Source organism: Myotis daubentonii, chromosome 11 (genome assembly GCF_963259705.1).
Source record: "Myotis daubentonii chromosome 11, mMyoDau2.1, whole genome shotgun sequence".
Classification (NCBI taxonomy): Eukaryota; Metazoa; Chordata; class Mammalia; order Chiroptera; family Vespertilionidae; genus Myotis; species Myotis daubentonii.
In genome coordinates, this window is record NC_081850.1 from 40,241,940 (window position 1) to 40,267,796 (window position 25,857).

At 41.0% G+C, this 25,857-nt stretch overlaps 1 protein-coding gene across 1 annotated transcript in view; it reads left to right on the forward strand.

The window, feature by feature from the left end:
- Window positions 1–25,857, forward strand: part of GDA (guanine deaminase) — a 73,413-nt gene that overhangs the window by 24,209 nt on the left and 23,347 nt on the right. Inside the window, exons 2-7 of the mRNA XM_059656901.1 lie at window positions 9,014–9,102; window positions 12,253–12,424; window positions 20,179–20,266; window positions 22,145–22,250; window positions 23,877–23,904; window positions 25,074–25,181. Of these exons, the coding sequence (XP_059512884.1) occupies window positions 9,014–9,102; window positions 12,253–12,424; window positions 20,179–20,266; window positions 22,145–22,250; window positions 23,877–23,904; window positions 25,074–25,181 (591 nt within the window). The remainder of the gene's footprint in view (window positions 1–9,013; window positions 9,103–12,252; window positions 12,425–20,178; window positions 20,267–22,144; window positions 22,251–23,876; window positions 23,905–25,073; window positions 25,182–25,857) is intronic.

Consider the following 25,857-nt stretch of genomic DNA (forward strand, 5'->3'; position numbering starts at 1 on the left):
CTGCTTTATAAATTTGAATCCACTTCCAACATTTCATCCTTTGAACTCTCACTGTGGTGAAATATCTCTAGGATATTGTGCCAAGAGTTCTTTTAATGGGAGGTGTTTTCATTTTGCTAGTGTCACTTCTGAGATATCTTCATTCACTGTCATCTTTTATGCCGATGAGTTCACCTCCGCTAAGTTTCTCTGGCTGTAGATCTAGTTTCTTGAATGGCGGCTATGTCAGTGTTCCATGGCCAACTATTTCTTCTATAGCTCCATTTATGTTATATTCAAATTTTACTTCTCGTGTCATCACTTTCCAGTTCTTTGCTGTACTTTGTTAAGCAGCTCACTCTTCCAACTATTCATTTTTGTAAAATGCACATGAGTTTATTGCTGGGAGGTGAGGAGGCAGCACAACCACATGCTCTGCTGTGTGTGAGCTGAGTAACAAATGCATGGCGACCAATGAGCACACACTTCAGAAGAAGTGACGTGGTTGGTCACTGGTCACTACGTACATCTATTATGTACGTGATGAGTTGTGGACTGAAGAGCTACAAGCCACATTTGTACTTTATACAGTCACTCAGAGTTAATAGTCCATCGTAACTGAAATGAAGACAATTGATGAAGCATCACAAGAAAATGAAACTTGTGATGTGATTCCGGAACCAGAAAGGGGAAGAAAGCTAGAAGGACAATATTGGGCCAATGGGCAACGTTTGAATGGATCTGTGGGTTATGTGGTGGAATTACATTGATGTTAATTTCCTGATCTAGATGATTGTACGTGATTATGTAAGATAGCATCCTTGTGGGTGTTTTTTTTAAAGAAATATACATCAAAGAATTTAAACTGGAACAGCATGTCTGTACTTTCTCAATTAGTTGAGAAAAAAACTGTGTGTATTTACAAACAATCATAAATTAAAATAATGCTCCTTAGAAATACTAGCGTAAGCCACAAATTATGCAGTCTCAATTTGCATGCATCTTATGAGGAGCCTGCATCAGAGGTTGGTTTATGCTGTTAGAGAAGCAGGCACAGAGGTGTGGAAGGATCTCTGAGAAGATGGGCCAAGTCCAGCAGATGCTCCTGGCCTCCTTGGTGGCCTTGGCCAGTTCACATCACCGGGTCCGTTTCCTTACCTGTGAATTGAGAATCTTGGACCTGAACATCTAAGTACCTCATGCTTCCCTTTGGTGACATTGTAGCATGAATTTGCTACCTTTCTAGGCTGACATTTTTTTAATTTTTTTTAAAGCAATCTCACTTCATCTTTCTTTTCCATGAATCTGTTGGAGGAGAATTGAGCGATAATGGCAATTTTCATCTGTGTCCAAAGCTTCAGAAACCTTGAGACCACATATTTTTATCTGATTTTATCTCCCATTACAGGGCCTAAGAGCGGATTTTGTGTAATGGGTTGCAATATATCTTACCTGGTTTTGTTGGGTGGCCGAGCTATTTCACAGTGGCCTGAAGAGGAGTTTACTCTGTTCCATAGCAACAAGCCTCTTGCCCAGATTGGCCATCTGGTGTTTGAGCCTCTATCTTGCAGAGATTTTTTTCTTTAGCTGATAGTCATTACTCATCTGCTTTTGGCTTTAGTATTCTTGACATTCTCGTTATTGCTCATCCTAAATAGTCCCAGTTTCAAGAAAGAGAACGCTTGGAGGATTGCTTAACAGAAGGGATTTAATTTCCTCATCTGGAAAAGAAAGGGATCAGATGGAAAGGTTCTGATAGCTGGCATCATCTATGACTTTATGATTTGATGAAATTTGTTTTTTTAATGACTGCTGCATGTGCTTGCCAGCCCCCCTAGACTCTGGCTGTGAAGAGGAAGACCATGATCATAATAGGCACTCTTTTTTAAAATATATATTTTTATTGATTTTTTACAGAGTGGAAGGGAGAGGGATAAAGAGTTAGAAACATCGATGAGAGAGAAACATCGATCAGCTGCCTCCCGCACACCTCCTACTGGGGATGTGCCCACAACCAAGGTACATGCCCTTGGCCGGAATCAAACCTGGGACCTTTCAGTCCGCAGGCCGACGCTCCATCCACTGAGCCAAACCGGTTTGTGATAATAGGCACTCTTAAAGGTGAATGCTTGAATACGTGAATGAAGGGCTGCATAAACCCAGGTAACTCCAGGTTGAAAGACCCATCGCCCTAGAAAGAACACATCAATGATATGTTGTAGTTTTGCCATATTGTTTTCCAAAACATCTTTAGAGATTTCTTTAAAATAAATCTCGAACGCTGGCCAGAGTTCTCAGTGGTTAGAGCATCAGACAGTGCACCAAAGGGTCATAGGTTCGATTCCCAGTAAAGGGTGGGTTTGCTCTCTGCCCCTAGTCGAGGAGCATGCTGGAGGCAACCAATAGATGTGTCTTTCTCACATTGGTGTTTCTCTCTCTCTCTCTCTCCCCTTTCCACTTCTTTATCTATTCATCTATTGATGGACACTGACATTATTTTCTAATGTGTTTGATGGAATGAAAATGTAGTGATTTGATATCTACTTTAACCAATTTTCTAAGAATCATAAGCTAGTTCCTCCTTAAAGATCTAAAATCCTATGTAGTCCCTTTTTCTTCTTGAATTACTAATTCTATTCTACTTCCCTCCCAAGGTTGTGCTAATGAAATCTAGTTTTACACTTGAATGTCTTTTATTGACCAACCAATAAAATAAAATTTGTGCTTGTAAATTTATTTATTTATTTATTTTTTTTTTTAAATATATTTTATTGATTTTTTACAGAGAGGAAGGGAGAGAGATAGAGAGTTAGAAACATCGATGAGAGAGAAACATCGATCAGCTGCTTCCTGCACATCTCCCACTGGGGATGTGCCCGCAACCCTGGTACATGCCCTTGACCGGAATCGAACCCGGGACCTTTCAGTCTGCAGGCCGACGCTCTATCCACTGAGCCAAACCGGTTTCGGCAATGTGCTTGTAAATTTAAATGTTTAAAACTTCCTGGGACCAAAAGGAAGTTTTAAAATATATTACACATTTTGAAAGGCAATTTGTTATATGTGAAATTAAAAGGCTGTTTTTTACTCCAACTATATAAATATATCTATAGATGAGTGTTACTTTGTAGAATGAATGAAATATGAGCACCATCAATTTTTTCTTATTTTTTATTTTTACAGAAGAAGGTGCTGAGAATTATTTTCACATAAATCAAGTAGATGCTGGTGGGAGGAGCAATATCTCTCAATTCTTTGAACTCCTGAGTTATTTGATAAAAATTATATATTAATCTATCATCAAAAATATTTTTAATAATCTCTCAGCAGATAAGCAATTAGGTCTCCTGTAAATTTTATTGAAAGTAAAGACCACAGTGCTAAAGAAATACCTTATGGTGCCAGGCACAGGCATTGGTAGTAGCACATTTGAGCTTGATGACTGGATATTCCATCAACCATGTGCAACTCAGAAGAGGGGACAGTTATGTTCGTTTAGGGTTGAACTTGTGCCAGGTGTAGGTTAATTAAAATTCATAAGCAATACGAAATAATACATGGTAGAATCTAAGCTGGACAAGGAAAATGGTGAAAGAAGACTGCTGATGAACTGAGGAAAAGTGGAGGGGAGAAGGTAAAGGGAGGGCTTTTTAAGATGTAAGATTGATTGGAGTAGTTGAAATGACAAATAGGTAAAAGAAGAAATCGTGATTTGGGAGTTTTCGAGGTAGAGCAGTTCATGAACAAATGACTGAAGATGTGTTCATGGAAGTAGCTGGCCATGGTTTCAAAAGGCTTGTCCAGGTTGATATTCTAAGGAAGGAAGAGCGGGGCGTGGAGTGGAGAGAAAGGGTGTGAGGCAGGCATCAACAGATTTGAACAATGAGAGAAAGGCTGGTAAAGGAGAACAACAAAAAGAGGGGTAGATGTTCTTGAAAGCTGAAAGGGGCAGGTCTTAGAGGAACCTTCTTTGTTTACAAGAAGCTGAAGGAAAAATGGTTTGGAAATGGCTGTGGTGGGTACCAAAGGCATCACACTCATTGCCTGAGCCTGATATCTGAACACCTGCCATTTGAGAAGCACAGGGGAAGCCATGTCCTTGGGGTAGAGCCCCAGCTACTAGGAGGGAGAAACTCAGCGCACACCTGAACGGATAGAGGAGTTTGGTGCTTATGGAGGGGCAGTAACAAGAGGTTGCAGTGAAGGGTTTTGGTAAGTGGAGAGGGGTGTGATGGAGCTCAGTCAGGGACAAGGAATACAGAGCTTTAATAAAAATAATGATACAGATCAAGATCCCTGGTGTATATGTGAGGAGCAGGTGAATTCTAGCTTGAGTGTCAACTGAAGATAACAGTAAAGAGGATGGGTGGGTTTATACCCGCAGTCTTTTTTTTTTTTTTTATAATATACTAGAGGCCCGGTGCACAAAAATTTGTGCACTCGGGGGGGGGGGGGAGGGGGTCCCTCAGCCCGGCCTGTGCCCTCTTGCAGTCTGGGACCCCTCGGGAAATAACGACCTGCTGGCTTAGGCCTGCTCCCGGGTGGCAGAGGTCAGGCCCAATCCCTAGGTGCAGCCCCTGGTCAGGCTCAGAGCAGGGCCCATTGGGGAGTTGGGGCACCACCCCCTGTCACACTCAAGGCAGGGTCGATGGGGAGGTTGCAGCGCCACCTGCTGTCACGCACAGAACAGGGCCCATCAGGGGGGTTGGGGCTCCGTACCCTGTCATGCACAGAGCAAGGTCAATCAGGGGGTTGGGGAGCTTCACCCCTGTCACACACAGAGCAGGGCCGATCAGGGGGTTGAGGAGCTCCCCTCCGTCACTCACAGAGTAGGGCCGATAGGGGAGTTGGGGCACTGCCCCCTGTCACACACAGAACAGGGCGGATCAGGGGGTTGGGGCGCTGCACCCTGTCACACACAGAGCCGCAGGGCGATCAGGGGGTTGGGGAGCTCCCCCCTATCAGGCACAGAGCAGGGCTGATCAGGGGGTTGGGGCGCCTTCCCCTGTCACACACAGAGCCACAGGGCGATCAGGGGGTTTGGGCGCTGCCCCCTGTCACACTGATCCCGGTGCTGGGAGGCCTCGCGGCTCTGCTGATCCCGGTGCTGGGAGGCATATTATCCTTTTACTATATAGGATAGAGGCCTGGTGCATGGGTGGGGGCTGGCTGGTTTGCCCTGAAGGGTGTCCTGGATCAGGGTGGGGGTCCCCACTGGGCTACCTGGCCAGCCTGGGTGAGGGGCTGATGGCTGTTTTCAGGCTGGCGGGTGACTGAAGCTCCCAACTGCTCCTTTTTTTCTTTTTTCTTTTTTTTATTCTGTGCCAGCTTTAGCTCTGGCTCCAGCTCGGAGGCCTCTGCTGCTGAAAGCAGGTATCTGGTTTGTTTGGATTCTATAATCGAAACACTGTATGAACTCCAGCTCTGAGATCACGGCTGGCTGAAAGCAGGTTTCTGGGGTTTTGTTTAGCTTCTATATTTGTAAGAATGTTTCAAACTGCAAGCTCAGAGGCCGGCAGCGGCAGGTGGGGAACATTGGAGTCCTCCGTCACTGAAGCAAGCAAGCCTCATGTTAACTTCAAGCTGCCTGGCTGCCGGCCGCCATCTTGGCTGGCAGTTTATTTGCATATCACCCTGATTAGCCAATGGGAAGGGTAGCGGACGTATGGCTAATTACCATGTTTCTTTTATTAGATAGGATTTTATTGATTTTTTACAGAGAGGAAGGGAGAGGGATAGAGAGTTAGAAACATCGATGATAGAGAAACATCTATCAGCTGCCTTCTGCATACCCCCTACTGGGAATGTGCCCGCAACCATGGTACATGCCCTTGACCAGAATCGAACCTGGGACCCCTCAGTCCACAGGCCGAAGCTCTATCCACTGAGCCAAACCAGTCAGGGCTTTTTTTTTTTTTTTTTTTTTAGAGAGAGGAAGGGAGAGGGAGAGAGAGAAACATCAACGATGAGAGAGAATCATTGATTGGCTGCCTCCTGCATGCCCCCTACTAGGGATCGAGCGCATAATCCAGGCATATGCCCTTGACTGGAATCAAACCTGGGACCATTCAGTCCGCAGGCCAACACTCTATCTGCCGAGCCAAACCAGCTAGGGCTATTCTAGCAGTCTTTAAGGAGTTGGGTTCTTGCCTAACTACTAAAAATCTGTTATACCTTGATAGAAAATGTATCTTGCTTGGTCAGAATAATTGAGGCTTACATGTTGCAGACATGCTGAATTATTATTTTAATATACTTTTGCTTTTTATTGCCAGTATATCATTGAGATTATTTTTGCATCCATATTATTAAATAACAGATGGCATTGGCTTGTAATTTTCACTCTCTGTTTGTATGTATGTGTTTATGTATGTGTGGCATGTGCTTTGTCAGGTTTTGTTATGAGGATTATGCTAGCTTTGTAAACATAGAGGTCCATTCTTTTCCACGCTCTGGGGCTCTTTACCGAGCACAGACATTATCTGTTCTTTGTTAGTCAGAAAGAACTTGGCTAAGAAATTCTCTGAATGAGTGCTGTCCAATGCAGTATATTAAGCACTTGAAATGTGGTTAGTAAGACCAATGAACTAACTTTTTTATTTCTTATTTTAATTTATTTTCCATTTGAAAATTGATACTCATCTCAGTTTTGGAAAACTTTTAAGTGTTTTTGGAACAACCTGGATATATGAGTCTACTTTTTGTAAATTACATAAAATCTAAATATATAAAATATTTCTCATGAAAATGTAGCAACTCAGTTGAAATATACTTTAAATGCAAAATACACCTGGGAATTTAAAGCCTGGAATACCCCCCAAATAAAATGTATAACTTTTATATTGATTTCAATTTGACAAGATAATCTTTTATCATGGCCATCTATGTTGTTTAATAAAACATATTATTAAAATTGATTTTACCTGTTCTGTCTCACATATTCAGTGTGGCTGCTAGAAAATTTAAGGTTATATCTGCATTTGTGATGGAAATTATATTTCTATTAGACAGTATGGTTCTGAACCATATGGTTTCCTGATTTAGTAAAATTTTCTCAGATTTTTCTAAAGCTATTGGTACATTCAGTTTTCCTATCTCTCCAGACTAAATTTTGATAATTTATATTTTTCTCAAAAACATTTATCTCAAATATATTTTTAAATGTGGGAATATCGTGTTTTACAAATATTTTATTATTGATTGATTGCTTTAATGTTAAATCAGTTCTGAGACATATTAACAAATTCTGTTTTTATGGTCCATTCTTTTGCATACTCTGGGGCTCTTTACCTGGCACAGATGTTATCTGTTCTTTGTTAGCTGTTTTGATTAATTATGTATCTTCTTTAATATTTATTTATTCTAGTGTATTTTTTGAATCATCAAATTACTTTTTCTTATTTGTAGGAATTAAATCTTCATTTCTCTTCTAAAAATAGTTGAATTTTTTAAAAAAGGATATCTTCAATGAATAAGGAAGTTTATTTTCAGTTCTATAAACAAATTTTTTTTGCAGTATATTGCCTTGCTTCTAATTAACTAGATTTATTTTATCTATAGGTGTGTTTTTTTTAGTATTTCGTGTTATGAAGTGTTTTTTTCTCACAATATTACATTAAAAAATGAAACAATATTACATTTAAAAATTCCCTGCATATATGTTTCATTGACCCTTGTCCTTTCTTGCTTTGCAAACCATTTTTATAGAGAAAGCAGTCACACTGTACTTTAAAAATGATCAACAATAGGTATAATGTTTCTAAAATTTAACATGTTCCAAGGATGTGCTAACTTGTTTGCTCAAATGTTCATATTTAGGCCTCACAATAGCCTTGTGAAGTATGTGCTGGTGTTACCCCCTGTTTGCAGATGGGGAAACCAGACCAGAAAAAACTAGGCGACCCATTGAGGTTTCCCAGCTGTGGCCATGGGCTTCAGACCTCATAAGTCTAACACGAGAGGTCACTCTGTTTGTGTCTCCTACACAGTACTAGAAGAACATAGCAGACATCAAGTATCAGAACAACATCGTTCATGCTAAGACTCAATTGTCAGGCAATTATGAGCAGTTATATTCAGTATTAATAAATTTCCCAATGATACACTACTAGGGCTAGACTTTAGTCTCCCATAGTAGCCTCACAAAAATCTTTCAGTCATCTGTAATTGAGGTATACCTTCTATAAACAATTGTTTTCTGTCATCATTTTCAGGGCTGGGAAAGAAAAAAAATATCAATTAGCTACTTTTAAAATTTTTTTATGGATTTTAGAGAGAGAGGAATGGAGAGAGAGAGAGAGAGAGAGGGAGAGAGAGAGACATCAATGTGAGGGGGAGACATCCATCTGTTGCCTACAACTGGGATCGAACTCACAGCCTGACTGTGTGTCCTGACCAGCCACCTTTGGTGCATTGGGGGACACTCAACCAACTGAACCACACCGGCCAGGGCCCAGTTAGCCATTTTTCGTACCCTGTATCTCCAAATTAGAATTTTGAAGCCATACTTATATCTGTAGAATGGTAGAAAAGAAGAACTATCATGCAATTTACTTCTTTGGGCAAGCCTTTTTGCCTCTAAACTCAAGCCCGTTTGGTATCAACTGCCTTTTAGAATGAACTCAGCTATAGTATAGTCTCTTTTAAAAAGATTTAGATCAGTGGCTCTCAACCTTCCTAATGCCGCGACCTTTTAATGCAGTTCCTCATGTTGTGGTGACCCCCAACCATAAAATTATTTTCGTTGCTACTTCATAACTGTAATGTTGCTACTGTTATGAATCGTAATGTAAATATCTGATATGCAGCGCGTATTTTCATTGTTACAAATTGAACATAATTAAAGCATAGTGATTAATCACAAAAACAATATGTAATTATATATGTGTTTTCCAATGGTCTTAGGCGACCCCTGTGAAAGGGTCGTTCGACCCCTAAAGGGGTCGCGACCCACAGGTTGAGAACCGCTGATTTAGATATTTAGTAGTGACAAATGACATGTCATTAATTTGTAATTCTTTTCTTTCTTTTAAAGATAGTGTTTTTAGAAGAAGCATCTCAACAAGAAAAGCTGGCCAAAGAATGGGGTTTCAAGCCATGTGAGATAAGAGAACTGAGCCAACAGTAAGTCATAGCCAACTTCTCCCCTTTTGTGGATGCCATTAACTCATCTCAAATGATAAGAAAACTGCCTTGCGGGGCAAAGAGGCTTTTTCATTTCTTTAAGGTTGAGATGGGAAGGGGGGGTAAATAGAGAACAGGGACAGGAGCTTTGAGTACTAGAGGCTGCCATCATTCATTTACTTCTTTGGCACATATTTGTTGAGCTTAGTATGGGCAAGAACTGGGATTCGAAGGTGAAAATGGTCTATAAAGCCTTTGTCCCCACAGTGTTTACAGCCCTTTACAGCCCCTGGGGAACACAGAACACAAACAAGTGCACAGATGGGGAAGCATGACAGTGCTGGCTTGTGAACCTTCTGTAAAGGAAATAAAGAAAGAGCATGATAGAGATCATTGTTGGGAGGATAGGAGAGAGATTTGGGGAGCAATAGCTGACAGCATGGTGAGGTAAGGCCTAGCTCTAAAAATGTATTTCAGCTGCAATTTCATATTCCAACTATTTTTAGTAGTTTTAAATAATTTGCTCAAAACGTGTTTCTTGTGATTGCCCACATTCATCGTAGTCTGCTTGATTTGTTTCATGGAAATGGAGATACTTTTTCTTTTTTAACTCAACGATTTAATCTTGTTTCAGGCCACGTATATTTCCAAAGTCAGTGAACGTTCCCAAGTCAATCAAAATCATTTTCATTCTAAAAACATTTAACTTGGAAAGTGACTTTAATGTAATGAGAACACTGAGGTCGGAATTAGAACACGTGGCGTGAATCCTCATGCTGCAGTTTGTGGCTGTTAACTGTGATGCAAGCCACTGCCTTTCTCTGAGCTTGATTCCTGGGCTGTTAGCAAAAGGATTGTCCTAGGTCACAGTGTCCCCTGCAGCAGATCTGTGAACTGTGTTATCCCTAAGGCTTTACGGCAGAGGGGCTGACCACAGTCCAGAGAGACGGAGGTAACTGGCCATCAAATTTTGTTGCATTTGCATTTATACTCACATCTCCTACCTCCTTCCCTCCCTCTGCTGCCTCTCTGTTGGCCTGCATGCTTGCAGGCAATGGGCATAGAGATGAATCCAGTGAGCATGGAGAGAATTCCAGTGACTTCTACTGTTACCGTCTGCTTCCCGTTGCTAGATTTTCGTGAGAATATATGTTGAGGAACAAGGCTTGCGTGCCTTGGGAATCAGAGATTAGAAGAAGGCTTAGGAGTGGATGAGCTGGAGGCTGGGAGGGAGGGAGAGGATGGTGAAGTGGTTGGAGGATGGGGAGCGGGCGTCACATTTGTGGGTCATCACATTTTTTTGTTCCTCCTTATGAGGCTGCTTTTGGAATTAAATTCACCAAAGAAATGAAGATGCAAAAGAACCTCTAAGCACAAAACACCAATAAGAGGTAAGGTAAGAAAAAAAGATTAAACTTTGGTGGAAGACTGAAGTCTTTGAAGAAAAACCATATATAAAATGCAAAGTAATTTACATATTAATCACGTAAGATATATGCGTTTGAATTTCTTTAAGTCGGTATTAAAATACCACAGAAGATGCTGTCTCTGATCTTCTGTTTCATAGATTCTGTGTACCTACCAGTATAGGTCTCTCTCAGCACAAGGTGTATTTTTAAAAAAACATGAAAATTGCAACTCTGCGCAGTCCCTTGGTAGGAGTGGCTCAGATTGTGGCCACGGACCATAGAGGGGTTGTCAGGGCCAAGATTAGGGTGAGACAAGTGAGGCATTTACCTGGGGCACAGAATTTATGGGGGGTGGGGTGAGCAAAAACTCAGTAATCAACATAAATATCAGTTTAATGCAATATTTAAAAAAAATCAAAATTAATGCCAAAAAAAAAATCTGTGATGAACAAAATACCAAAAGTTTAAATAAAGATAGGATGTTGGTTTCATATCCTTGTATTTTGTGTGTGCAAGAAAAGAGTGGTTTTCAAACAGTCCTGTGCTCCCAGAGCAGGTTAACAATGTTGCTCAAAGAGATTGAGTCACTCAGGCCTTTATAGACAGTCATATGTTTTAATTCTAAAGCTTTTATTAAGGTTTTCCACTTGGTTAGAAGACAGGTGGATGTCTCAATAAGCATATGTAGGGCACACTTTGTTCTTTTTCCTTCGGTTCTGAGGCAGCCTGGCCTGCACTACAGGTTTGAAATATGAAATTGATGTTCTTTTCTGGTGGAAGACGAGATTTGCTAAGGGAATTATAATAGTGATTAAGTCAGGTGAAAAGAGGAAAGAAGAAAGGAGAGCTTTTCACCTTGTCTGCTTCCTGCAGCTTGACTTTTTTTTTTTATTGTCTCAAGTTTTACATATGTCTTCTTTTTGCAGCTTGACTTTTGATGGCTATGATTTAGCTGTAAGTTAGGGCTGGGGTGAGGAACTAAGTTCTAATCCTGGCAGGACCACTAACGAACTGCACGTCGGAAAATGACCTTGGCATCTCTGAGCTTCCTTTGGGGCTCTGTGACCTCTAATCTCACATAACACACACACTCTAGCACGTGCTACTATCAGTAATATAAGTCCTTGACTAGACCTTGATTATGTGAATGTTTCTATTACTAAGCCTTCCACAATGCTTCCTGTGTCCTAAAAAGGATTGTTAGCTTTTCTGGATGAAAATCACATTTCTGATGTAATAATTCGCTGGTGTCCCGTTGCCTCGGAAGACTTTGCTCCCTGAATCATCTCCTTTACTTCTTTTATCTCTGCTACCTTCAGAGCATGCTTGGGCTTCTCCTAATGGAAAAAAACGGTAGCTTTCTCCCTCCGCCCCTACATTACCATTCCAACATTCATTACCAAATATTTCCAAAGCAAGGTCTCCATCTGTCCAGCAGTTCCTCTGACACCTGTCCTTTGTGTTCATGGCCCTCTCCTCAGCTTCTTCCTCCCTTCATCATCTGTGATTAACCTCACACCAGTCATTCCAAGTTGGGAGCTCTCTCTCTCCTAGCAGAGCTTCATTTTTCTATCTTGATCTCTACATACTAGTACTAGATGAATTTAGTCGTCTGTTTGCATCAGCTCTAACTGGATGTGGGATGAACAGTTCAGTCATGGCCAAGAGAAAACAAGATGTAAACATATGGAAAACGACGACAGATGCTATTAAATTCTTTTTCTCTCATCTTAATTTCCAGTGAGTTCTTCATGCCTGGGCTGGTTGATACACACATCCATGCCGCTCAGTATTCCTTTGCTGGGAGTAACGTAGACCTGCCGCTTCTGCAGTGGCTGGCCAAGTACACGTTTCCTACAGAACTCAAGTTCCAGAACTTGGACTTTGCTGAAGAAGTATATACTAGAGTTGTCGTAAGTATCCTGCTTGTGAGTGCTGGCGTATGATGTTTGGTCACCTGTAGAAACATCCATTACTTGGAGCATGTTTTAAGTATAGAACACAGGCAGGTAAGGCTAGAATGGGCTATAGAGGTTTATTTTAGTTCTTTCATGGCCCACTGAGCTTGTGACCACCTCATCTACACAGCTAGTCACCAGCAAAGAGCGAACTTGAGTTCAGATTCCCAGATTCCCAATTAGATGGGCTCTCATCACTCTCCATCTTTTACTTTTTGTGTGTTACTTCACTAAATTGGGGTTTAATACATCTGCATGGTCCCTTACTCCTACTAATTCACAGTACTGTTCTGGGGACCATATAGAATACCTGAGCAACATTTGGAAAGTTCTGTGACTCATCTTCCCCATCTGTAAGAGAGAGGGAAGAGAGAGAGAGAGAGAGAGAGAGAGAGAGAGAGAGAGAGAGAGAGAGAGAGAGAGAGAGAGAAGAGAGAGAGAGAGAGAGAGAGAGAGAGAGAGAGAGAGAGAGAGAGAGAATGAGAATGATAGCACTTATTTCACCAGATTGTTATGATAATTAAGCCAGTTAATTTGTAAGGTTCTTAGAATAGTACCTGACAGATGGAAGGCGTTCTATTTGCTTTAAAAAATACCCAAGGCAATTAAAAATTAAAAATTTAAACTACAGTTAGAAGGGCGTCATGCTATTTTGGTAGCTTTGCAAGAAGGGAAAATAGGATGGTCCCTTTACTGGGCATATGGGATTGTGACACCGTTAACACCACTAGAGGGAACTATGGGGCTAGTTCAGTCATTGAACAGTGGCCGTAGTGTGTGCCAACTGTATGTTGAAGACTCCAAAAATATCCTTCCTTTCACTCTCTCAAGAAAATCGTTTCCCATCTTTCCACCCTAACCCTATGCCCAATCCACTTAGCAGCCAGAAACAGCTTCTGCAGTTGGGAATTAAAGCAGCAAATACCTCATTATCTGACCGCTGCCTCTTATCATTCAGTACACATAGTCTGAATAATACTGCATTTTCTCCTAAAGTGATGGCTATGTGATGATGGCAATATTGTAAGCCTTATATACTAACCAGTTATCCTGCCAGTTTCCTGGTTTTGTGTCACCCAAACTTTGAAGAATAAAGCAAGTGCTATCATTTATGCACCTGCCTCACTTAATTATAAATTCAGTGTTATTGTGGGTTTTCATATTTAGCATGCATCTGCATGACACCAGAAAAACTGAGGACTAAAGCTGTGTGTAGAGCTGCATTGTGTTAATGAATTGTGTTAACCACACCAAAGCTTTTTATTTTAAAAATTTATTTATACCTTGCATTGCTCTAAAAAGGGTTTGAGATATCTTAAAATTGCATAGTATCCAACAGAAGAAAATGAGTCACAAAGGCATGGCAAAGGAAAAAAGGGGAGAGGAAAGATAAAATAAAACCAAGAGGTAAATATATGCCAAGGGGATCCATGCATTTGTTAGAGTTTGTCACACATTTGGCTTTAAATGTCTAGGTAACCCAGAGAGAAAAATCAATTTTGAATTTTACACTGTCTGTATGATTAAAAAACAAACAAAACACAAACAGTTGTAAGGTAAAGCATATCTATTTATCATATGAAATTTAATAGAATTATGCCCAATATTACAATATAGTTACATGCTCTGATGTCAAAATATATACTGTCAAGGTACTATAGTATCAAAAAAAAAAAATCCAGATATGTACATCTTTTATGTTTGGAGTTCTAGATACTCCCTCCAGGCCATGCTCCATAAATTTTATTTCTTAAATCAGATGAGATTGGGCACGTTCAGGGTGGTATGGCCATAAACTTATTTCATATATCAGAGATTTGAGTAAGAATTTGATGCCAGTGAGTACAAGATGGGTGTTATTCTCAACAGGTATTTGCAGTTCACACATCCAATATTTCTGATTATGAGCAGGCCCGCACACTTTGAGAATTGCATGAGCCAAGGTTATGGCTAAGAAAGTTCAGATTTGTTAACTAGAGCCTGTCCTTAGGCTGAAGACTGCCCAGGGCAATGGATAGGGGTGCTAGGGCTGCACTCATGAATAGAATCGAGACATTTTTGTTTTTTATTTTCTCCTTCAAAAAACAGTTCTAGATCTATACTTCAACAAATTGGCAATCAAGACCACAGAGTTTTGCACCATAGAGTTGTTGTTTTCTTTTTCTTTTTCTTTTTACATCTATAGGTAATATTTCCATTGTCCTCATTGCTAAGTAGTTTAAATTTTCCATTTTGATTCCATCTTCAAGCCCAGGTTTTAGAAAAGTGATTAAAATTTTGAGAATTTAGAAAATTTTTGCTAATATTTCTGTTTTAATTTTGAGTTTCACTTTACTCTGGTTAGCAAATATAATTTGTATGATTATTTTTCTTGAGAAATGATTCATTGTTTTTTTATGACCCAACAAAAAGTTGATTTTTATAGTTATCTGCACATTTTTTTAAAGATTGTGTTTTCTCTGTTGACATGACATTTTTTACATCTCTATTAGACTAAGTCGTTAAGTGTTAACAAGTCTTCTAGCATTTTCCTCTATAGTAGGCAAGAATCTTACATCCCTTCCCTTCTTCATGTTATACTCTCCTGAGGTTTTTGTTCCAGTTTATTTTTTTACCATGTACACTTAATTTAAAATAAACTTTAACTTTTAAATTTACTATTTTAAATTTTATTTTAACTTAATTCCAGTTTATTATTTTTTAACATCAGCACTTAATTTAAAAATGAACTCTACTTTTGCTATTTGGATCCCCTGTCTTTCTTTTGCGTTCTTTTTTTTATTTTCTTGGAATCCTTTTTCAATAAAATGGGTGATAAACATTCCAAATCCTTGAATTACCAAAAATGGTTTTACTTTCTTATGACTCTCGAATGGTGATGCACTTTCACTGTAGAGAGAATTCTACTTGAAATGATTTTCCCATCAGCATCTAATACGCTGATGTCAATCTGATTCTCTTTCTATTCTGGCTAATTTGCTAGCCTTCAGGATGTTCTGAAATTTCACTTATAGATTTTTTTTCCAGTTTATTACCTTCATATGTAGTTTATTCAATATGAGAACTACTGTCTTTCTTCTAATTTGGGAAATTTATTTCTCTCTCTTTCTCTCTGAGTATATTCTTCCCTGCAATCTACTCTTTGTTTCGGTAACTCCTATTAGAAAAATGTTAAAGCTTCTGCATATGCTTTTGTGTTACATTCTTTTTTTTTTAAATTAAATCTTTATTGTTCAGATTATTACATTTGTTCCTCTTTTTACCCCCCATAACTCCCCTCCTCCCAGTTCCCGCCCCACCCTCCACCCTCACTCCCCACCCACTGTCCTCATCCATAGGTGCACGATTTTTGTCCAGTCTCTTCCCGCATCTCCCACACCCCTTTCCCCGCCAAGAATAGTCAGTCCATTCCCTTTCTATATCCCTGATTCTATTATAATCACCAGTTCATTCTGTTCATCAGATTATTTATTCACTTGATTCTTAGATTCACTTGTTGATAGATGCATATTTGTTGTTCATAATTTGTATCTTTACCTTTTTCTTCCTCTTCCTCTTCTTAAAGGATACCTTTCAGCATTTCATATAATCCTGGTTTGGTGGTGATGAACTCCTTTAGCTTTTCCTTATCTGTGAAGCTCTTTATCTGACCTTCAATTCTGAATGATAGCTTTGCTGGATAAAGTAATCTTGGTTGTAGGTTCTTGGTATTCATCACTTTGAATATTTCTTGCCACTCCCTTCTGGCCTGCAAAGTTTCTGTTGAGAAATCAGCTGACAGTCGTATGGGTATTCCCTTGTAGGTAACTGAGTTTCTTTCTCTTGCTGTTTTTAAGATTCTTTCTTTATCTTTTGCTCTTGGCATTTTAATGATGATGTGTCTTGGTGTGGTCCTCTTTGGATTCCTTTTGTTTGGGGTTCTCTGAGCTTCTTGGACCTGTAAGTCCATTTCTTTCACCAGGTGGGGGAAGTTTTCTATCATTATTTCTTCAAATAGGTTTTCAATATCTTGCTCTCTCTCTCATCTTCTGGCACCCCTATAATTCTGATGTTGGTACGCTTGAAGCTGTCCCAGAGGCTCCTTACACTATCCTCGCATTTTTGGATTCTTTTTTCATTTTGCTTTTCCGGTTGGGTGTTTTTTGCTTCCTCGCATTTCAAATCATTGACTTGATTCTTGCGCTCCTCTGGTCTGCTGTCGGGAGTCTGTATAATATTCGTTATTTCAGTCCGTGTATGCTTAATTTCTAGTTGGTTCCCCAATATAACATCGAGGGTCTCATTAGTTTTCTTGTAGATCTCATTAAGTTTATCGGCGGCTTCTAAACAGTTCTTGAGAGACCTTAAAAGTTTGGTTCTGAACTCTATATCTTCCTTTGACAATTTTGTCCTGTTTCTTTGTCTCCACATTTTGTTATGCTTCCTTGGTGCACCCCCTAGTGGTCTTTGTTCGCAGTCTTATAGTTAAACCTTGATTGTTGTAGCTAATACCAGGGAGGGTTTGACCTCCAGGCCAAGTGGCTATGAGAATCAGCTGTGTCAGCAGTGAGAGAACTTCTGTCCTCTAGGGAGGTGCTAATCTAGCCTTTGCCTGAGGCTATCCGGCAAATGCCTCTGTGCAGGGCTTGGGCGGGGCGGGTCGAATAGGATCAACAGGGTGGGCCGGAGAGAGCAGTTATGGCGGCTCTCAGTCCTGTCCCCAGGGGCTCTGCCTCTCTGAGTCCCAGCACCCGCTGCAAAGCTCGGAGAGAAAGCTGAACTCGCTCTGACCGAAGCCAGACAGTCCCGCTTCTCCCGTTTGAGTCAGGGTCCCTAAAGACTCGCCTGTATCTGGAGCTCAGAGTCTGCGACTCCCTCCCGATTGAAAACAACAACCGCGCCCTCCGCCGCCAGCCCGCTCCGCGCCCTCCGCACCTCAGAATTTGACTTCAGCACTGCGCCTCCTCTGAGTGTCCGTATGCGTTTCTCTTTCCTCCTAGTTGTAGGACTTCCACTCAGCCAGCGTTCCTGTGGTTCTGGGTGATGTCCGGTCCGTCTTTTAGTTTCACTTTTGAAGTAGTTGTTCAAAGCAGCAAACTCCGGCGTTAACCTATGCCGCCATCTTGGTTCTCCTGTGTTACATTCTTAAAGAACACGTGGTCTAATTTTGCAAGTCATTCACTCACTCTACTGTTATTATAGCCCAGGGGTGTGCAAACTTTTTGACTCGAGGGCCACAATGGGTTCTTAAACTGGACCGGAGGACCGGAACAAAAGCATGGATGGAGTGTTTGTGTGAACTAATATAAATTCAAAGTAAACATCATTACATAAAAGGGTACGGTCTTTTTTTTCAATAGTTTTATTCATTTCAAACAGGCCAGATCCGGCCCACGGGCCGTAGTTTGCACACGGCTGTTATAGCCTGTCCTCTTTCAAGGACACCGTGTCCTATTCTATTTATCTAAGAACTAGAGGCTCAGTGCACGAATTCATGTATGGCCAGGGGGAGGGGACGTGGGAGGTTGGCCAGACGACCATGCCCCCTGGTCAAACTTCCGGTCGATGGGACAATTTGCATATTAGCCTTTTATTATATAGGATACTGATTTTATGTCTCTTGTTGCTTAGTAATTCAGCTTCCTCGGGTGTTCATTCAGTAAATATTTACTGAGTGCACTGAATCCAAACACTTTCGGAGTTGCTGGAAGTTGAATTCAATGTCTCTGTCTGGTACTAGCTCTTCCCCTGGACTTATGATTCTGAGAGAGGGCTCATCCTCGTCTTTAGCTGATGGGCTCTAATCATCCTCTATTAGCAGCCAGATGTATTTATTCATGTGCAAAGTGTCTTAAAATTTGAAAAGATTGACATAAAAAAAATCCAGCTTTTCAAATTCTCTTGACCTTTCGGACTAACCAACAACATCACTGGGCTCATTTGCTTTCTTCAACATTTGGCTGATGCAGAGTACAGACTGCTGGGATATAGGGTATGCTCTTCCTTATTATTTAAGTTCAAAGTATTTTTTCCCCTGAGGGGTTTGCTTTTAATTTACCCTACAACACTTCTATTGACTTCCAAATTTCACTTATAAAATGTTTACTTTTGGAGAGCTCTTGTTCTTTGATTTTCATAGCATTCTGTTCTTGTCTTGTAGATGTGATTACCTTCTTTAATTCTTTCAGAACGTAATCATAAAATGTTTAATTTTGGAGAGCTCTTGTTCTTTGATTTCATAGCATTCTGTTCTTGTCTTGTAGATGCGATTATCTTCTTTAATTCTTTCAGAACGTAATCATAGTTTGTTTGTTTTTAATCAAGCTTCTTTCTGACTCTGTTTCCTCCATTATTTTTTTCCAGACTTTCTCTCCCCCTTCTCCTTTTCATAGCAGCTCTCCTCCAGAGTCTGTTGAACTTTGAACATACCTTCATATTTATTTATTTATTTTTCTATTTTTTAAATTGATTTCAGAGAGAAAGGGAGAGGGAGAGATAGAAACATCATGATGAGAGAGAATCATTATTGGCTGCCTCCTGCAAGCTCCTACTGGGGATCAAGCTCACAACCCGGGCATGTGCCCTGAGTGGGAATTGAACTATGACCCCCCTGGTTCATAAGTTGCTGCTCAACTACTGAGCCATGCCAGCTGGGCCATACATTCACATTTAAGTGTGATGCCCTGAGATGTCGATCAGAAAGTCTGGGTGGAGGTAGCTCTTATTGACTAGTGAACTTCAGCTTAAGATGAACAATGAAAGAAGTAAATAGCCTTTTCAATTGTGGGCCTCACATGTCATTGTGAGGACATCTTTCTTGTAGAGCCACTCATCTTCGCTAGGGAAGAGTCCTTCCGTCTTGCCAGGAGTAGTGGTGGTAATACGTGTGGCCTTCTAGCAAGCTGACCAAGGGCCCCTGGAGATCAGCCAGATTTTCTCTTCAACCTCTTCTTTTCAGACTATGCCTTGCCTTGTCCTTTGGGGCTTACATACTCCAAATACTACTCAGTTTCTACAAAGAGTAAATCTCTCCTGCAAGGAGCAGGTTAGGGGTGATTGGCTGATTTCAAGAGGAAGAAGAGTCCTGCCAGGGCTTAGTCATCTGTAGACGGACTTGGAGCCAATTTCCTGTTAACAACATGTCTCTCTCTCGTTCTGTCTCTCTCTCTTCCTAAGTTGCTTTCAGGTTCTCTTCCATATTCTTTGTGTTCCAAGGAGATGTTGAAATGTTTTGTCTGTTCATGTCTCTTCTTATGTTCCTCTTGATGATGAATAAATTTTGTACTCTTTTACTGTTATTTTAGTGGAAATTCGCTAAGGAAGAGAGAGAGATGCATGTGACCAATCTGCCAGCTTGAACGAGAAGTCTGGATGAATTATTCTACCCTGTAATAGACAGAAAAATCCCCTTTATTCACTCCCAGATGCAATAAGGTTTGCATATGCTCAGCCAAACCTAAAAGATAAGGAATTAATTACCATCCTATTTAATGAATTCTGCAACATTGAACTATATGAATCTAGGAAATCAAAAATATCAACTTCTCCTCCAGCTCACACTTTTGGAATATCAGTACCTTGCCATTTATCTGAACTGTATTTCATATTGAGGTGTCATATCTTTAAATAAAAACATTTTAAAACTTGGACCTAGAATTCTATTTTCATCTGTATATGCCATGTGACTTTCTTGGCACATGTGACTTATGGTTTTTATGGTGTATTTTTAGAGGAGAACACTGAAGAATGGAACAACCACAGCTTGTTACTTTACAACAATTTACACTGACTCATCCCTGCTCCTTGCGGAAATTACAGGTGAGGAGATGAAGGCATACCTTATGAGCACATCCAGGAAAGCCAGCCAGACCATGTCTGGCAGGGAGTTAAACTTATGTGCAGTCTTGCCTTTTAATTACTAGAATTTGACATTGCATTCCTTACAAGTAATTAGGTGCTTTTGTATTACTGTGGCCCCTGGATGTTTTTTATTGTTTAGGTAATTTGATTATTCACTTATGGTTTTTGGTTCCAGAATCATGTGTATAGATCTGAATTTTGTGTATTAACTTAGGGCATTTTGGAGCAGGTTTATTAGTTATAGTAATGGCAACAGTTTATTATAATCAACAGACATATATCTTGGCTGTTGGTTAGACTCAGGGCACTGAGCAAATTGCTGGGAACACAAGAGCCAGATAGGACTAATTGATTAATAACTACACACATTGATCAGTAACTTTAGGAACAGCTGTAGTGCACTTTTTAAAAAATATTTTTTTATTGATTTCAGAGAGGAAGGGAGAGGGAGAGAGAGATAGAAACATCAATGATGAGAGAGAATCATTGATTGGATGCCTCCTCCACACTCAAACTGGGGATCGAGCCTGAAACCCAGGCATGTTCCCTGACCATGAATTGAACCATGACCTCCTGGTTCATAGGTCGATGCTCAACTACTAAGCCACGCTAGCCGGGCTGTAGCGCTCTTATTAAGATGCCTGGATTGTGCAAAGCACTCTACATGGATTATGTCAGCTCAGTTGCAAACAGCCTTCTGAGATAGTTATTGTGTCCCCATGTTACAGATGGATAAACTGATGCTCAGAGAGGCTATAAAACATGCTCACTCACATAGGTAGTAAGGAAGAGGAAACTTGATTTAGGTCAATGATTCTGAAATTTGTATCCAACACAGTGCCCAGCACTTAGCAGGTGCTAGTAAATGGTGTTGGCTGATATGCTGACGCTACTGCTTGCTGACATAGGTCATTGATGTCAAAGGCATGCTGAAATTAACTATTGCCATTTTGGGAAGAGACAGAGAGAACCCAGAACTGGAACATCTGGGAAGACTTCATGGAAGGGAAGGGAGTCTTAAACTTGGCTTTAAAGGGAAGATAAAATGGGGAAAGAGAAAATGTCTTTCAGACAGGGGAAATAACATGAACAAAGGCATGGAGACAGGAATGTGTATAGTGACACTGGAAGCATGGAACAGAGTAGCTGAACTGGAGGACAGGATTCATTACACGGGGGCTGGGAGATGCATGGGAGAGGGGGTTGGGTGAATGGGATGATTCGGACTGTGGAGAGATTTGAATATGCATCAAAAAATCAAAGGAGGTTTTGATGCCAGATGAGGTATGTGATCAAGGTGCTGTTTTAAGAAAGAGCAATCTAATGGCCAGTTATTAAAATGAATTACAGGGAAAGAGAAAGGCAGAAAGATTTCTGTAAGATTCTTATGACAGGTGGAGACATTGTAAAAAAAGTTAACATTGCCCAATATAGAGTCAACTTCCTAGCTGGTGTTATGCGAGGGTCTGAGGCTGCCCTCTCTTTTTCCAGGCAATAAAATGGGAACAAGCATAGTTATGACTTGAGTAAAAATATAGACAAACTATGTAAGCAAAGAAAAAAACTGAGTAATAAGTGAAAACACCCAATTATTACCTGGCCAGCCTAGAAGTGGGAGTTGGGGAGGGGGTGGTTGAAGTGATGGGTGGAAGAATATTTGCTACTTATAGAACTTAGTGGGGTTTTGTTGTTGTTATTGTTCTTAATGAATAGTCTTTCATATTCTCACCTATGTTTTCATAATGATTTTAATTTAAACATGTTTTAAAAGGCTCAGAGAAGGTACTGTGTAGGAAAGACACATGACTTTAGGTCCTTTTTCTGTGTGCCTCACAGATAAATTTGGGCAGCGGGCATTTGTGGGCAAAGTCTGCATGGATATGAATGACACAGTTCCAGAATACAAGGAAACCACTGAGGAATCAATCAAGGAAACAGAGAGGTATGTTCATCTACATTTGTCTTGTGAGCGGTCCTTCTGCTGCACTGATGGAGTTGGAGATGGAGCGAGAAAACCTCTCTGAACCAGGCGGGATGTGCACATGTTACAGCGTGGGTTTGCCCAACTTTAGGAAATTGATCTGGTCCTAAAAAAACATCGCATTCAATACTATTTTTGTATACCAGATTATATTTTAAAGCCTCTGGGAACTTGTGTGTGTTTTTTAAAATATATTTTTATTGATTTCAGAGAGGAAAGGAGAAATAGAAACAGCAGTGATGAGAGAGAATCATTGATTGGCTGCCTCCTGCAGAATCCGAGCCTGCAACCTGGGCATGTGCCCTGACTGGGAATTGAACTGTGACCTCCTGGTTCATAGGTCAATGCTCAACCACTGAGCCACGCCAGCTGGGCAGGAACTTGTTACAGGAGTCCTAGGATAAGCCCCTTTGTAAAATGAGGGGTTCTTTTTTTGAAGCAAATGATTTACCCCCTTCCTCCCCTTTATTATAGATCTGGTCTTCTCCTGTATGTTGGACTTGCTTTAAGTGTGTGTGTGGCCTGCTCCTTAAGTTACAGTTGACTCTTGAGCAACACGGGTTTGAACTCTTTATCTTACATTGGCATATTCCACTGATCCTATAAGTACTTTTTCTACTTTTCTTTAATGGCTTTTTCAAGGTGCCTTGAGGATTTGACAAGAAATTGTGTTGTATGACACACAACACCCAAGAGCTATACATAGAAGAAATTTCTTTAGATTTAAATCTTCCCCAGACCAAACATATCCCCATGCAAATTTTGGAAGTCCAACTTTTCTTGATTCCCCAGACCTCCTTCACCTACAGTGTGTCGTCTGAAAAGGGAGGCTCAGGAGCTGCTACCTGCCCCAGAGAAAAGGAAGCATGCACCTTCGCCTTAGCATTGGCCATCAGCTCAACTTGTCTATGAATGTGTGTTTGTGGTCATAGTAAACCTTAATTCACATTTTATTTTGAAACAAAGGAAAAAGGACTTCCAGAAGACAGGAAGCGTAGCTAATAAATAGTCCCAGCCAGGGCAGAATTAATCATTTTATGGGTCATGCAAATACCACCATCCCTGCAGATACAATTGGTAAGATCGCCACCCCCATCACCACCCGTTTCACAACCTTTGCCTTCTACCTTGCTCCAAAATCCCAGTGGAAATTAAGGGTGGTTTAGTGTGAGCAAGAAGCTTCCACTTTAGGGAAATTAGGAGTAGAGAGCCCCACAGCTTCTAAATGTTTCCAGGTGCATAGGATTTAGGGACTCTAACCTCCCTGTAGCATCACATTTTGCAATAGTCCCCCACCCCGAACTTAAGCTGGTAGAATGGCTTGAGTGTCATGGGAATACTCATGAACAGCCCAGTTGACGTTAGATGATAAAATCGCATTTCTCTGTGACTTTGCACTCCATCTCTGCAAACGAGAAAGCAGAGTAATTACTACTTGTTCATCCTTAATTAGTGTGGTGAAACATGTGCAGTGTTAGAGTGTTTGCATGGAAAATGGGACATGGAAATTTCGTGTTTACCTCTTTTTAAAAATTCTTTTTGAAAATGCCTACATTTTCTAACTTCCCATTTGTTGCCTTATTTCAGATTCGTGTCAGAAATGCTCCAAAGGAACGTAAGTAAACTTGTTCTCAGCTTGTATTTTGATTGCTTTGGTCTTAGTCGTAGGCTTCGTTATGAAGTTGTTCGGCAGAGAAAGATCTGTGTGCGTTTGGCTTATCCCATGCATGCAGAAGTATTTTCCTAGAACCGCAAGTTGTTTTCACAGAGGACCTGTCAACTCAGCTCAGTGAGGTCAGGCCTTTTTTGCTTTCTTGGTGGTTTTCTCTTCCTCCCCTTTCGTACCGTCTCATTTCACTGGGCTGATCTGTGGGAACGTGGGGTGGGCTGCATGGCTGTGGACAGATTGGTGGCAACTGGAAATTGAAGTGTGATGTTTGCTAGCTATGCTGATATTGGCTGTGGCCTGTTAGATCTGGTCTGAAACATAGGTGGTGTCAGCCCAGATGCCCCTGCCACAGGCTGCCTTGGCCCACATATGTATGTGTGGCTTGTCACATGGCCTGCGGGCACTCAGTCAGGCACTCCCCTTTGCAGGCCCTGGGGTTGGTGAGCCTAGGGAGGCAGTGCTGTTTTCTGCCTCCATCCCCAGCAGGCTGGCTCATGGTTCCCTGGTGCCATCTCTTAAATTGCCAGACCCTTCCCTTCCCATCTTTTGAGGTCTGATTGGAAACCACAGTGAACCTTGGAATTTCTTTCCATCTAACCTTGGGAGACTTAGGTGGAGTCTTATGGGTCCTTATTCTCTCCATCCCTCTATAAGTTCTTTCCTGCTCAGACCCTCACTTCGGGTGACATCAGAGCCAGTTCTATTATGGAACAGTTCTTGGGGATGCCATGGCCAGCACATAGAAAGGGGAATAGGCCACTGCCTCCCTTCTCGTCTCCCAGATCTCTCCTTTAAAAGTTCTCCTTGTGCCTCTCATTTCTCTTGATGAGGCCACCAGTGCAGCCTCGGCGGAGCCCTGCTGTGGATGTGGAACAGGGGTGGCTATCATTTGGGACAAGCTCTTCTTCCATTGAACTGGGCGCTACAGAATATACTCTCCTTTGTCCTCAGCCATGAGCCATTTCCATGAAACCCAGCACTTCCACCCACTCCTAGAAAGGACTGTCCCCAAATATCAAGACATAAATTACCCAGATGTAAGATATGCATTCAGGGTATGCGACACATTCAGGGCATCAGTATTTTCCTTATCCACTTGTTTTCACTATTTCCAGTATTCTAGGGTGAAGCCCATAGTGACACCACGCTTTGCCCTTTCCTGCTCTGAGACGATGCTGGCCGATCTTGGAAACATCGCGAAGACCCGCGATTTGCACATTCAGGTGGGTATTTTTCTCTTGCTTGTGCTTCTGCCAGACCTGCGAGGCTTCTCATTATCCTGCATTCTGGCAGAAATCTCTAATTCTACTGAGATCTAGAGGTGTAGCATTATGGGACAGGGAAGGTCCTTACAGACGTCACCTAAAGCCAATTCTTTAACTTTTCAGCTAAAAAACCGGAAGTTCCTTTTCCTCTCAATCATCTCTGATCAGGCTTGCAGAGATGAGGCTATCACAAGTAACCCAGCAAGATCTAAGGCAGACTGGCTCCCTGTTGTCTGTAGGATACATTTAATGCATTTCTTTTCTGCTTCTCTTTCATTTGATGCTTCCTCAGCATTCGAGCCCTTCATTTTTGAAGGAGCCACCTATTATTTAAAAAGGAATAAGAACCTCATTTCCACCTTACAAAATGCATTTAAAAGCCCCTTTGTTCCAAGTTTCTTAATTTAAAACCAGGAACAAAAAAAGTATATATTACTTTGTCATTAAGCAGGTGCAATTTAGGAATAAAACACGTTTTAAAGCTTCCAGCTGGGTTAAAATTGGGAGTTGGGAACAGCCAAGCTTCATTATATACTGCACTAAAATTTCCCCTGGTAAGAGTTGGCTATCTTATAACAAAGGGCAAGTCAGGGGAAAGGCAACACATTGATTCTTTATCATTTGTAGGGTGGAG